General features: G+C 37.4%; 1 protein-coding gene across 1 annotated transcript in view; it reads left to right on the top strand.

The window, feature by feature from the left end:
• Positions 1 to 15,253, top strand: part of GMCL1 (germ cell-less 1, spermatogenesis associated) — a 55,935-nt gene that overhangs the window by 33,145 nt on the left and 7,537 nt on the right. The window contains exons 10-13 of the mRNA XM_027966660.3: positions 2,211 to 2,280; positions 7,413 to 7,488; positions 12,151 to 12,296; positions 14,364 to 14,451. Coding sequence (XP_027822461.1) covers positions 2,211 to 2,280; positions 7,413 to 7,488; positions 12,151 to 12,296; positions 14,364 to 14,451 — 380 coding nt within the window. The remainder of the gene's footprint in view (positions 1 to 2,210; positions 2,281 to 7,412; positions 7,489 to 12,150; positions 12,297 to 14,363; positions 14,452 to 15,253) is intronic.

Here is a 15,253-nt window from a genome sequence, read left to right as displayed (position 1 = left end):
TTCAAATCCTGAAAGATGATGCTGTGAAAGTGGTGCACTCAGTATGCCAGCAAATTTGGAAAACTCAGCAGTGGCCACAGGACTGGAAAAGGTCAGTTTTCATTCCAATTCCAAAGAAAGGCAATGCCAAAGAATGCTCAAACTACCGCACAATTGTACTCATCTCACATGCTAGTAAAGTAATGCTCAAAATTCTCCAAGCCAGGCTTCAGCAATAAGTGAACCGTGAACTCCCTGATGTTCAAGCTGGTTTTAGAAAATGCAGAGGAACCAGAGATCAAATTGCCAACATCCGCTGGATCATGGAAAAGGAAGAGAGCTCCAGAAAAACATCTACTTCTGCTTTATTGACTATGCCAAAGCCTTTGACTGTGTGGATCACAATAAACTGTGGAAAATTCTGAAAGAGATGGGAATACCAGACCACCTGACCTCCCTCTTGAGAAACCTATATGCAGGACAGGAAGCAACAGTTAGAACTGGACATGGAACAACAGACTGGTTCCAAATAGGAAAAGGAGTACGTCAAGGCTGTATATGGTCACCCTGCTTATTTAACGTCTATGCAGAGTACATCATGAGAAACGCTGGACTGAAAGAAGCACAAGCTGGAATCAAGATTGCCGGGAGAAATATCAATAACCTCAGATATGCAGATGACACCACCCTTACGGCAGAAAGTGAAGAGGAACTCAAAAGCCTCTTGATGAAAGTGAAAGAGAAGAGTGAAAAAGTTGGCTTAAAGCTCAACATTCAGAAAACGAAGATCATGGCATCTGGTCCCATCACTTCATGGCAAATAGATGGGGAAACAGTAGAAACAGTGTCAGACTTTATTTTTTGGGGCTCCAAAATCACTGCAGATGGTGACTGCAGCCATGAAATTAAAAGACGCTTACTCCTTGGAAGAAAAGTTATGACCAACCTAGATAGTATGTTCAAAAGCAGAGACGTTACTTTGCCGACTAAGGTCCGTCTAGTCAAGGCTATGGTTTTTCCTGTGGTCATGTATGGATGTGAGAGTTGGACTGTGAAGAAGGCAGAGCGCCGAAGAATTGATGCTTTTGAACTGTGGCGTTGGAGAAGACTCTTGAGGGTCCCTTGGACTGCAAGGAGATCCAACCAGTCCATTCTGAAGGAGATCAACCCTGGGATTTCTTTGGAAGGACTGATGCTAAAGCTGAAGCTCCAGTACTTCGGCCACCTCATGCAAAGAGTTGACTCATTGGAAAAGACTCTGATGCTGGGAGGGATTGAGGGCAGGAGGAGAAGAGGACGACCCAGGATGAGATGGCTGGATGGCATCACAGACTCGATGGACGTGAGTCTGAGTGAACTCTGGGAGATGGTGATAGACAGGGAGGCCTGGCATGCTGCGATTCATGGGGTTGCAAAGAGTGGGACACGACTGAGCGACTGAACTGATGGGACCAGATGCCATGATCTTACTTTTCTGAATGTTGAGCTTTAAGCCAGCTTTTTCACTCTCCTCTTACACTTTCATCAAGAGGCTTTTTAGTTCCTCTTCACTTTCTGCTATGAGGGTGGTGTCATCTGCATATCTGAGGTTATTGATATTTCTCCCGGCAATCTTGATTCCAGCTTGTGCTTCTTCCAGCCCAGCGTTTCTCATGATGTACTCTGCATAAGTTAAATAAGCAGGGTGACAACATACAGCCTTGATGTACTCCTTTTCCTATTTGAAACCAGTCTGTTGTTCCATGTCCAGTTCTCACTGTTGCTTCCTGACCTGCATACAGATTTCTCAAGAGGCAGGTCAGGTGGTCTGGTATTCCCATCTCTCTCAGAATTTTCCACAGTCTATTGTGATCCACACAGTCAAAGGCTTTGGCATAGTCAATAAAGCAGAAATAGATGTTTTTCTGGAACTCTCTTGCTTCTTCCATGATCCAGCAGATGTTGGCAATTTGATCTCTGGTTCCTCTGCCTTTTCTAAAACCAGCTTGAACATCTGGAAGTTCATGGTTCATGTATTGCTGAAGCCTGGCTTGGAGAATTTTGAGCATTGCTTTACTAGCATGTGAGATTAGTGCAATTTGTTGTTGCATATTTGTAAAATATAAATTACCAGCTTTACTGATTGCCATTTTAAATTTGAATTTTAAGATGATAAAAATTTTATCAGTGTCTTAAAATTTTAAATCCTTTGTTTTTCCATATTTCTTATTATATTTGTTTTTACATTTTAGAATGGCTGTCTACTGTGTATAAACAGCAGTGGCTGGCTATGCTCCGAGCAGAACAAGACAGTGAGGTGGGGTAAGTATAGTGTATCGTTTGTTGTTGGGGTCCTTTAATGGACTGGAACCTGGTGGTCCGGAGTCGACAATAAGAAAGTAAAGGAGAAAGAGAAAGAGGCTGATATTCCTTGTTTACACAGAAAACTGATAAAGCCCTTGACATGGGCTTGCACTGCTTCACATAGGCACCAGACGCCCTCTCGAGGGGATGAAAGCACAGTGCGCCTTGTCGAGAGGGTCTTAGAAGCCCAGGCAAGAAAGTGAGCTCAGCGGGCTTCTGCGTGCCAAGACTTAGCCTGAGAGAAAGAGAGAGAGAGAGAAAGAAACGGGGACCCAAGCTCTGATGGAGCAAAGGTGTTTTATTCAACATAGTGTGGGTAAATATACTGTCTTAAGAGGTAGCTATTTTCAGCAAAGATAAAAATAAAAAGTCCAGACTTACAAATTATCATAAGGCAATCCATATCAAAGAGAGAGGGTTGTAAATAATCACTTCTACCATATGGTTCTTGAAAAGGAAGAGGGTCATAAATAGTTACTTATAAGTGTATGGGAAAATTAATGAAGGAAATGCGTGCCGGGGAGTGGTTTGCCAACTCCTCTTAATTCCTGAATATTCAGGAATTAATAAGGGACAGAGGATTCATGACAGATCCAAAACAGCACACAGGAAGCCTCCTGTTAAATGCTTCCTGACAGTGTGTGTGCGTGTTAGTCACTCAGTCGTGTCTGACTCCTTGTGACACTATGGACTGTAGCCTGCCAGGCTCCTCTGTCCATGAAATTCTCCAGGCAAGAATACTGGAGTGGGGTAGCCATTCCCTTCTTCAGGGGATCTTCCCGACCCAGAGGTGGAACTCACATTGCAGGCAGATTCTTTACTGCCTGAGCCACCAGGGAAGCCCCCATGGTACATCATAGCATTGTTTATTAAAAAAAAATTTTTTTTATATTGAATTTAGTTGATTTTATAATATTGTGTTAGTTTTAGGTGTACATCAGAAAGATTCAGTTATACATATTCAGATTATTTTCCATCATAATCTATTACAAGATGTCGAATATAGTTCCCTGGGCTCTACAGTAAATCCTTGTTGCTTATCTGTTTTATGTATAGTTGTTTGTATCTGTTAATCTCACACTCGTAATTTATCCCTACCCACCCCCCCACCCTGTCCCCTTTGGTAACCATAAGTTTGTTTTCTATGCCTGTGAATCTGATTCTGTTTTATAAGTAAGTTTTTTGGGTATTTTTGTATAGATTCATTTTTTATTATTTTTTAGATTCCACATATAAGTGATAGCATATGATAATTTATCTTTGACTTAGCTCACATAGTACAGTATTCTCTAGATCCATCCATGTTGCTGCAGATGGCATTATTTCATTCTTTTTTATGGCTGAGTAATATTCCACTTTATAAATTTGTGTGTGTGCACCACATCTTTCTAAGACAGTCATCTGTTTATGGGCACTTGGGTTACTTGGTTGTCTTGGCTACTATAAATAGTGCTAGGGTGCATGTATCCATTTGAATTAGTTTTCATCATTTTGGGATATATGCCTGGGAATGCCATTGCTGGATCATATAGTGTCTCTAGTTTTTCAAGGAATCTCCGCACCATTTTTTCATAGCAGCTGCATCAATTTGCGTTCCCACTAACAGTGTAGGAAAATTCCCTTTTCTCTATACCCTCTCCAGATTTATTATTTATAGACTTTTTAATGATGGCCATTCTAACTGGTATGAGAATATACCTCAAAGTAGTTTTGATTTGTATATCTCTAATAATTAGCGATATTAAGCATCTTTTCATGTGCCCATTGGCCATCTGTATCTCTTCCTTAAGAGAATTGCCTATTTAGGTCTTCTGCCCACTTTTTGATTGGGTTGTTCATTTTCTTTTTGAGTTGTATGAGCTGTTTGTATGTGTTGGATATTAACATTCCTTGAAAGTCACATCATTTGAAAGTATTTTTTCCCATTCAGTCAGTTGTCTTTTCATTTTGTTTATGGTTTCCTTTGTTGCGCAAAAGCTTTTGACTTTGATTAGGTCCCATTTGTTCATTTTTGCTTTCGTTTCTTTTGCCATGGGAGACTGATCTAAAAAAATATTGCTTGGGTTATATCTGAGAATGTTTTCCCTATTCTTTTCTAGGAGTCTTATGCTATCATGTCTTTATACTTAAGTGTATATATATATATATTTTTTGGTATATAGTGTGAGGAAGTGTTCATATTTCATTGATTACATGTAACTGTCCAGCTTTCCCAACACCACTTGTTGAAGAGACTATCTTTTCCCCTTCGTATATTATTGCCTCCATTATTGTAGATTAATTGATGACAGGTGTGTGGATTTTGGTATGAATTTTTAAATGGACTCATGTTGAAAAAACAGTAACAGTATTAAAATCAAGAGCTGTTAGAGAAAAGATCATGTAATCAACTTTTATTCTTATATTTCTTTAACTGTCAGTATTATAAATATTTATCTTTCTGGTCAGTTAGTATAATGGGGTATTTGTATTGTCATTTGTTTCGTTAGTAAAATTGAATAATTTATGTGCTTTGTCTCAGTGTTATGGTTTTCTTTTAACCTAATTGAAATGTTACTTCGAATTATGCTTTCATAAAGCATGATCTTCATATATATGTATAGGTAAAGCTGATTTTCTTATTTGTGGTAATATTGTCAAATTTTCACTAATGTGATAGGTTTTTTCAAGACTTGACTATAAGGTGAATTAACTTATCTAGATATATAGGTGCCTTTGTCAAAAGCACATGACCCCTCTACAAAATATTTTTGTACTGTCTTCATTTTAAGAGGAAGCAAATTATCTGTTCTTTCAGTGTGTAGTGCTTTGCAGTTCACAGAAGTTCTTCCACATTTATTGTTTGATCTTTATACTAGCTCCTTGGTATAGGCAGTATGAAGAAACAGTCCACCTATAAGTTTATAGAAGGGCTTTACATTTAACTTTTTTCCTGCCCCAGTCTCTTTTATTTTTATATACCAGAAAACTTACTAAAATAATAGCCTAATGTGTTTATATCTAAACAGGGTGTATGTGAAAGGGTTCTATAAACTCATGATAATGATTACAAGATTGTTATCCAGGGTTCTTAGTTTCTGTTTACTTATAATTTATATCTCATCTTCTCCCAGATATATTCACAGCATACTTATTTTGCAGAAATATAGTAAGATAGTTGAAATAGGAATAAGAAAAATCTCTCCCAAAAATGAAAGTAAATTATTTATTGGAATTCGGATGTGAAGAATTTTGTAATGTATGAAATATTTTATAAACCATCCTACCTACTTCTTTTGTATATTCAGTTTTTATATGATGGATGTTCTTTTTTTGTTTCAAGATTTTTCTCATGTATACCCTTTTTGAGTTTATAATATAGAGTCTTACCTAAGAGTCTGAGCTAGAATAAGTGGTTTTCTTGCCCTCAGAAGTATATGGCTGTATTGCCTCTAATGAAGCACTCTATTCCACACATGCTGAGCATCTTCTTGCTACTGCAGGACCAGTAAAATGAGAAAGACAGTGTACTCCCTGGACTCTAGGTTATAATCTAGTAAAGTCTCCCTCCAGGGTTCTTCTCTTCCAAACTCTTTTCCACATTGCCAACAGGATTATCTTCCTATGTAGAAATATAATTTCACTTCCCTGCTTAAATAGGACCAGGGACATTTGAGATTAGTTAGGGATGATTGCTTCATGTGTGATAAATCTGTGTCAATATTTTTTGAAAGTTCTTATCTTTAAGAAGTACATACTGAACTATTTATAGATTAAAGGATATGGTGTCTGGAGGATCAGCCTCAGAAATAGTCAGTTGGGAGGAGTGTGGGGAGAAGTGGGTTGAGAGTAAAACTAAAACAAAATTACTGAAACTAGATGGTAAAAAAAAATTTTTGGCTCATTATGCTGTTTACTTTTACAGGTTTTAAATTTTTCATAAAAAAAAATTTTAAGTAACAGAAAAAATACATGGAAACTCTCTCATCTTAAAACTCGTATTAGTGTGGCAGGGGCGGCCCTTCAGCTGTCTGTCCCAGATGCCTTTTCCTTCGTCTCTCATGCTCGTTTCAGGTTCTGCCTGCACTACATTCTTCAGACAGTTGGTATCCTTTCATGCTCTGGTCCTTTTCTACCTCCTGTTCTTCTGCCTGGAATGGCCTTCTTCTGCGTAGAGGTCATCCCTGACCTCTACCTCAAGAAACTCCCTCTCAGGCACAAATAATACTTCCTCCATGATGATCCCACTCTAACCCCAGGCAATAAACCTGTGCCTTCTTCACGCTCTTAACATTAGTTCTCTCTACATTATTATATTATTACTTAAGTCTAGCTTTCTACTAGACTGGGCTCTTGGATGTCAAGGGCATGTTTTATTTTATCTACATTTAATTAATTTTTATTTGTTGTATTTGTTTCAGTATATTTATGAGATGATGATAGCCCCAGTATCTTGGTACTTACTAAATGCTGTATATGAATGAACATATTATATTACTTTTATCATTTGGAATTCTAAGCTAGTAATAGTGTCATTTTATTATTTCATACTGAAATAACACTGTTTCTCTTAGTTGATTATGGTTTTTAAAGGGCCAAGTAAAGATTAATTGATAAAGTTCTACAGCAGTTTTCTGTTAAATGCTGGACTTGGTTTTTCTACTGTTAAAAAATGGGTTGTGTGTGAAACAATAATAGATGATACCAAGTTGCATCTTATATATTTTATTTATTAGTTAGTTGCATGTTAACTATTTTATATAAAATAGTTATATTTTATTTAATATTTTATTTAATAGTTAGACTTTAATAGTTTTCTTTCTTAGTAAGCAGACTTTCTCATAGATTTCCCCCATGTCTTCTCTGGTTTTACTCTGCTCTTGTAAAAGTGTTCTAGAAGTCAAGGCAATAAGTAAAACACTAAAGATTAAAAGTTTTTTTATTTAGCAAAGGTAATGGGCTAGATTTAATCCCTGCATTTTGATCTTCACCTATACCACAAAATTTTGAATCTAGTAGCAATTTTTTCCTGTTGATTTGAACTCACAATTATTTTTCAATTATTAGTTGCCTATTTTCTATGAGATTTCATGTTTTATGTATATTTCTAGGCCTCAAGAAATTAATAAAGAAGAACTAGAGGGAAATAGCATGAGGTGTGGTAGAAAGCTTGCCAAAGATGGTGAAGTAAGTATGGGTTGTAATTCAATTGTATAGTCTTATACAAATTGTTATACTGTTAGTGCAAAATATGCTTTCAGTAACGGTCATGATACATGTTACAACTCAGAAGAGCATTTTTTTGTGTTTTAGTTTCTGTAGCATGATCTCCTGGGCAAGGAGTTACATGCTTAGTGGTGACTGATTTGTCAGCCTTTCATGAGACTGTTGAACCTCTGGAGTCTAGATAAGAGTTATGAGAAGATCCCTCAGTAATCCAGAAATTAAGATAAATAAGTTTATCCTATTAATATCTTAATATCTTTAATGAAAGCTGTTACATAGTCTTAAGAGTGATTCTGTTTTATAGTTACAACCCTAGATGAAAGACATTCAGACCTTTCGATTTGATTGTCATCCACATTAAGAATTGTTTTTCATTACCACCCAGTACAAATGCTTACAAGGGAAACAAAAGTATCAGAAGACGGTGCTTACAGCTGCTGTGTCCCAAGCTTTGTTTCTACTTAATTTATTTTTAAAAACTGAGTGACTCATTTAAGGTGATTTTACAGCCATTAAGGAGACATGAACTACATTTTTTAAAAACTCTATCCTAACTGTAATTTTTATCTTAAAAAAAAAAATCAGCCTAATTTTTTGTTTGTTTTTCTTTTTTTACTATTATTTTTTAAACTTTTTATTTCTGTGTGTTCCCCATCCTGAACCTCCCCCCCCATCCCATCCCTCAGGGTCATCCCAGTGCACCAGCCCTGAGCACCCTATCTCATGCATCAAACCTGGACTGGCGATCTATAGTATATGTGAAACAGATTGCCAGCCTAATTTAGATAACCATTTGGTTATTTTTCTCCCAGATTTCCCCTCATTTTAACTTTTAAGTTTTGAAAGATTTATTATTTCATGTTTGTGTTAACAGTTGTGATAAATGATCAGAATATGAATGAGAAATAGCATCTCCTTTATTCCTTAGTCACCCTAGTTGCTGCTCCCAGACCTTGTTCCACTCTCGTCATAATTGAATGATATCTCCTTTGACAAGCATACTTCTTCACCACTCACTACTCTGACTATGGCCATCACTCCCTGGGCTCACTGGTTTGCTTTCTCCCTACTCTTCTAGCAGTCTCAGTGGTTTTAGTATCTTTTCCTGAACCTTCCTTCCCTCCATGATCTTGTGTGCCACTCTATCTCAGGTACCCATTTCCTGTAAGCATATCCTCCATTTTTGTATGCCTGATTCATACACCCCCTTCAAAATCTCCACTTTAAGCACACCATTTGCAGAATGTATCTTTGTAGCGCTCTCCATCTAGTATTTGACCTCCCAACATCTTTCTAACCCCACTGGAATGTACATTACATTGTTCTTACTTTTTCCCATTACCTTCTCACCACATCCCTACTTCTTTCTTTACTTGACTTAAATTTATGTTATGTATTGAAACTGGTCCCTAGCTTATACTCTTAATTTCTCTTTTCCTTTTTTCACTCTGTCAAATTCACCTGGCTAGTCCTCAGTTCTTGTTAAATCCCTCCTTTCCATACTCTCCATGCCAGTTACTATTGTTTAGTCGCTAAGTCACATCTGACTCATTTGAGACCCCATGGACTATAGCCCGCTAAGTCTTCTATCCATGGGATTTCCCAGGCAAGAATATCGGAGTGGTGGATTCTTCCCACTGAGCTGGCAGGGAAACCCCTGCTTTCCATGCCTGCTTCCATACAAATGAATTCAACTAAAGAAAAACACCAAATATGCCCCAGCAGGTTTTGTTTGTAAATGTCAGCCTCAAGCAGGTCTTTAATGCTGTGTGATCCTTGCGTCTCCCTAGTGAACTTACCCTCCTGCACTTGGAGTAACTCTCGTACCTTCTCAAGGGCAGTGCTCCCGCCCTTATTCTCATCCAGTGGCATTCCTTCCTTCTTTATTCAGAAAATAAAGGCAATCGGAAGAGAGTCTGTGCATCTTCTACCAACAATACTACCAGTCTACCTGCATCTTAGCCGTGTGTTGTACTTTTATCAGAGTGGATGAACTGTTGCCGTCCTAGTCCATCCCCTCCTCCTGTAATGACCCCTTCCCTTCTCACATATTCAGAAGGTTTGTTCATACAGTCATCACCTCCCTCTCCTGCGTCGTCAGTTTTCTCTTCTGCATCATTCTGATGTAGCTTATAACATGCTACAGCATCGGCCATCCTAAACCATTCCCTGACCCACATCCCACTCTAGCTCCCACTCCACTTCCCTGTACCATTTTAAAGCAAAACTCATTGAAAAAAGTTGCCTGTCTCCATTCCAATTCATTTACTCCAATAAACTCAAGTGAAACTGCCGTGCCACTATCACCACTGATCCTGCATTACCAAATCAGGTAGTTTTTAGTCTTCTGAAAGTTCTTGGCAGTATCCTGCTCACTCACTCCTTGGAGATTTTCTCTGTGACTTCCAGGAGAGCACACTGTGCTAGTTTTCTTTCTACTTAATTGGCTGATTCCTGTAAGTCTTTGCTAGATCCTTCTCTTTCTCAACACATTGATATGACTGGAGGATCAGTACTTGGACTTCTTTCTTATCTTTGCTCTTTGGCTGGCTCCTAAGTGATCTCTAGTCCTATGGCTTAACACCAATTTCTAACTCCTGTATCCAGTTTCTCATGTGACATCTTTCTTAGAATCCTAATAGCATCTCAAATAGAATAGGCCCAGCTAAACTCTGGTTTTCATTCCCAGACTCCTCCTTCCCAAGTATTCTCCAACCCATAAATAGCCCTTTTGTTCATTCGTTGTATAAGCTCGAAACTTTGGATTCTTCTTTCATTCCACACCTGTTGTCTGTAAGAAGTTCCTTTAAATATATAGCTTCAAAATATACTTGCCCTGTCTTCTGCTGTGACCCAAATCCAAGTCACCATTTCCCCTTGCCTGGACTGTATTGTAGCTTCATAACTGCTCTCCCTGTTTTTACTCTTGTACATTCTGTTTTCCACACAACAGCCAAAATCATCTTTTTAAGATGCAAGTTAGATCATGTTACCTCCTTCTCTAAAATTTTCCATTAGACTTTTATCACACTTAGAAGAAATCCAAACTCTTCTCTGCTGTGGACACTGGGCGCTATATTCTCTGGCCTCTGACTGGCTCTCTGAACTCATCTCCAGCTTCTGTCCCCCTCAGTTACTACCCTAGCCACATAGCCCTTTTTGCTGTTCTTCAGATATGCCAAGCATGTTTTTTCCTCCAGAGCTTTGGACTCGTTGTTCCTTTGTCTAAGTCACTTTTTCCCAGATAGCTAACTGGTCCGCTCCTTAGTTGACTCAGGGCTCTAGTCATGTAGCATCTCCTTAGACATTCCCTGACCACCTGCCTGAACCAGTGGGCTCCCCAGCTGCCAGCTCCCATGCTCTGCCCTGTCACGCTCTCCTGGAATTACATTCTGTCCTCCTCCACTCAAATATACATGTATTAAAATATACATTTACTAGGGCTGAAACTTACTTACTGCCATTTCTTCAATGCCTAGAGCAGTACCTGGCACAAAATATGTGCTCAATAAATAACGAACTATTGATTTAATGCTGTAATTCATAGTGTCAACCAGGCACTCAAAGCCCTAACTTCAACTTCGTTGTAGCATGCCACTTGACTTAATAGTGTCTTGTTAACTATTAGTTGATAGAATAAGCTTGTGAGCCTCATGATGGTTTTATTTCTTTACTTTTTGGCTACACTGGGGTCTTTGTTGTTGCTGTGGGCTTTTTCTCTGGTTGTGGTGCACCGGCTTCTCATTGCAGTGGCTTCTCTTGTTGTGGAGCACAGGCTCTCAGGGCTTATGGACTGAGTGGTTACAGTTCCTGGGTTCTAGAGCACAGGCTTAATAGTTGTGGTGCACAAGCTTAGTTGCTCCACAGCACGTGGGATCTTCCTGGGTCAGAAATCTAAACCTGTGCCTCCTGCATTGGCAGGCAGATTCTTCACCATTGAGCCACTAGGGAAGTCCCTCATGATGGTATTTAAAATAACTCAGTTGTTGATTCTGTTGGTTAGTTTAGAGTATTTTTAAAATTTAATTTAAACTTTTTTTAAAAAAAGCAGTGTTCATTCATTACTCCTTACCCCTTGCCTCTGGCAGCTACCAAGCTGTTCTCTGTAACTGTGAGCTTAGGAGTTTTTTAATACATATATATATTTTTTAGATTTTTACATGTAAGAGAGATTACACAAGGTATCACTTAAGGTATTTCAGAGTATTTTTAAAGCAGGAGAAATTTTAATGGATTCTTACTACCTTTATCTAGACTACTAGTTTCCTAACCTATATACCTCCTTAGAATTGTAGTAAAAAGCCATATTAGTTGGGATAAAATTACAGTGTGGAGAGTTGATGGAATAGATCATAAAGAGACAATATTAAGAAAGTACCTTAAGGAATAATGATCATAAAGGCTGCTTTTGCTGGCTTTGATGTATACCATGTCTGTGTAGTAAACCTTTTATATGTCTCACAGATATATTCTGTGTGGTAAGTCTTAAGGCACTGACAAAATTAGGAAACCATGATACAGGAATATTTGAAATGAATTAAAAAGAAAAGACATTTTGATCTTTTAATTTTTGACTTGCTAATATGATAAACTGAAGTAAATCTTTTCTCCTTTGTATTTCAGTACTGCTGGCGGTGGACAGGTTTTAACTTCGGCTTTGACCTGCTTGTAACTTACACCAATCGATACATCATTTTCAAACGCAATACACTGAATCAGCCATGTAGTGGATCTGTCAGTTTACAGCCTCGAAGGAGCATAGCATTTAGGTAGGATGAAGTTTTCCCACCCCACTCTTCCTCACTCAGAAGAACTATAAAAATGAAATAAAACCATAATTTATACCAACAGTGGTAGAACTTTGGTAAGATACAATATACAGTGAAACGGAAAGGCAGTGATAAGGCTCCATTCCTATAAAGTGTATTAATAATCAAAAGTATATAAAAAAAAGTATAAAACCTAGATCTAATGTATCAGGAAGAAAGAATGTGCTAAAATATAAATGGTATAGGGTTGATACTGGGCTTAAAGCTATTGCCTTGCTGCTAATCCTAAAAGGTCCAAACTGGAAATATAACAAGGTACTTTTATAGGAAAACATGTCTCATATTATCCTTAACTTTCTATAGGATTTCAGATGTCCAACTTTGCCTAATAGTTGAGCTGGCAATATTTTTCTGGAGAGGATGCTGACAAATTGGAAAATAGCTTATTGAACAGATTATTTAAAAGTCCTGGATTCATGTTTACCTTGTGTGTGTGTATGCGCAGACACGTCCAACTCTTTGTGGCCTCACAGATTGTAGCCGGCAAGGCTCCTCTGTCTGTGGAATTTTCCAGGCAAGAATACTGGAGTGGGAAGATCTCTAGGTGATCTTCCTGTGCCGAGGATCAAACTCTTATCTCCTGCATTGGCAGGCAGATTCTTTACCACTGTGCCACCTGGGAAGTCATATTTAAGGTACACCATGCACAAAAATTAACTCAAAATGAATCAAAGACCTAAACATATGAGCCAAAACAATAAAATAACTCTTGGAAGAAAACAGGAAGCAAGCTTTTTGATACTAAGTTTGACAGTGATTTCTTCAATATGATACCAAAACACAGGCAACAATAACAACAAAAAAAAATTGTTCAACTTATCAAAATTAAATCACATGTCAAAGGACACTTAACAAAGTGAAAAGGTAACCCATGGAATAGGAAGAAAGTATTTGCTAACCATATAGCTGATGAAGTAATATCCAGTATACATAGAGAACATCTGAATTCCACAACAACAACAAAAAAAACTTGATTCAAAAATGGGAAAAGAACTTAAATATTTCTCCAAAGAAAATGTACAAATGACCAATAAGCACATGGAAAGATGCTCAGCCTCACTAATCATTAGGAAAATGAAGATCAAAACCACAGTGAGACATCACCTCACACCTGTTAGGATGGCTAATATGAAAAACAAAAGTGTTTGTGAAGATGTGGAGAAATTTAAGAATGTTAAAATGGTGCAAACCCTGTGGAAAATGGTATGGCATTTCCTCAAAAAATTAAACATAGAATTACCATATTACCCAGTGATTCCTCTTCTGGTTATTTACCCCCAGAGAATTGAAACCAAGGACTCAAACATATTTGTATACATAGCAACATTATTCACAGTAGTCAAAAGAGGAATGCAACCCAAGTGTCAGCAGATGGACAGATAAAACATGGCATTTACCTAAAACAATATTATTCAGCATTAAAGTGGAGGGGAATTTTGACGTGTGCTGTAACATGAACCTTGAAGACACTGTGCTAAGTGAAATAAGCCAGTTACAAAAGCTCACATGCTGTATGATTCCACTTACATGATGTGCATAGAGTAGACGAGTTTATGGAGACAGAAAATAGGATGGTGATTGTCAGGGGCTGAGGTAGAAATGGAGAATTCATGTCACTGGGTACAGCTTCATCTGGGGAAGTAGTAAAGATTCTGGCTGGATGGTGGTATTGACTACAACAGAACAGTGTGAAATGTCTTCAGTGTCAAGAACTATACACTTAAACTTGGTCTAAATGGTAAGTTTTATGTCTGTTTTATCACAATAAAAAATAAATTATTTTTATATCCCAGATATATATAATAGCACAAGCTTAAAAATGTAAATGGAATCAGTTTATAGTTTGAAAAAACTTTGCAAAGTATTATCAAATAAAAGACTTCTAGAGAATAAGTAAATAAAAATTTAAAAATTAGAATATGGAAGAAAAAAGTAGAAAGTAAAGTAGGGCTTATTTAATCTGCACTTTAAAAAGTCATTATTTTTGTGCTTGTGTGTGTATTCTAGATTACGTTTGGCCTCTTTTGATAGCAGTGGAAAACTAATATGCAGTAGAACAACTGGCTATCAGATACTTACACTTGAAAAGGACCAGGTATGTCTCATTACTTCTCTGTTAATTTTTTATTGTAGTATTTGTCTTTTGACTCCTTTTTGAAAATTCGTAAGATTTTAATATTTGACTTAGAGATTGGTTTGAGAGTTTTTTGAAGGTAAAGATGGAAGTGCCATGTTTACTCATTCAAAGCTTACTCCATTCTAGCAGAAGTGTCACTAAGACAAAAAAGAAGGTAACACAATCTGATTGGAGGGGCAGGGAAAAGTTGACAGTACGGAAATAATTATTCATCCTGAACATGATCTTCAAAAAGTTATGACTCTTTAATTGTTTTCTCCATTGTGTTCATTATTGCATTTATTTATACATTAATAAGAGAGACCTTAAAAACAATCCACTAAGTTTCCATAGATTCTGGATATTAAGAGAACCTACTCTGCTAGCACAGTGGGTTTCTAAAATGACAGACATCTACAGTGTTCCTAAAATTATCTCCGAGACCGTTTGTTTCTTCATAAATCACATGCGTGTATAAGTTTAAAAATGTCATGATGCCAAAGGAAACCAGTTTCAAAAAATAAAAAGAGCTGTTAAAAATCAAGGAAGTTTGTTTCTAGTAAAGCTAACCATCATTTCAAAGGACACACTGTGTTTATAAAGGGTTTGGAGCCTGTAGTTTACATAAATTATTAGAAGTTAGCAGTTTTGAAAGAAAAAAATAGAAAATAAAAAGAAAAACACACACACAAAGAAGTTAGCAGTTTTCCTCAGACTGAAGAGCCTATCATAGAATATCAGAATTTAGCACTGCATGGAGCAGCCTTAGAAGTTACAGTTC

The sequence above is a fragment of the Ovis aries genome, chromosome 3 (genome assembly GCF_016772045.2).
Source record: "Ovis aries strain OAR_USU_Benz2616 breed Rambouillet chromosome 3, ARS-UI_Ramb_v3.0, whole genome shotgun sequence".
NCBI classification, from domain to species: domain Eukaryota; kingdom Metazoa; phylum Chordata; class Mammalia; order Artiodactyla; family Bovidae; genus Ovis; species Ovis aries.
The sequence above is the reverse complement of the archived record's forward strand: the minus strand, read 5'-3'. Positions and strand labels throughout refer to the sequence as shown.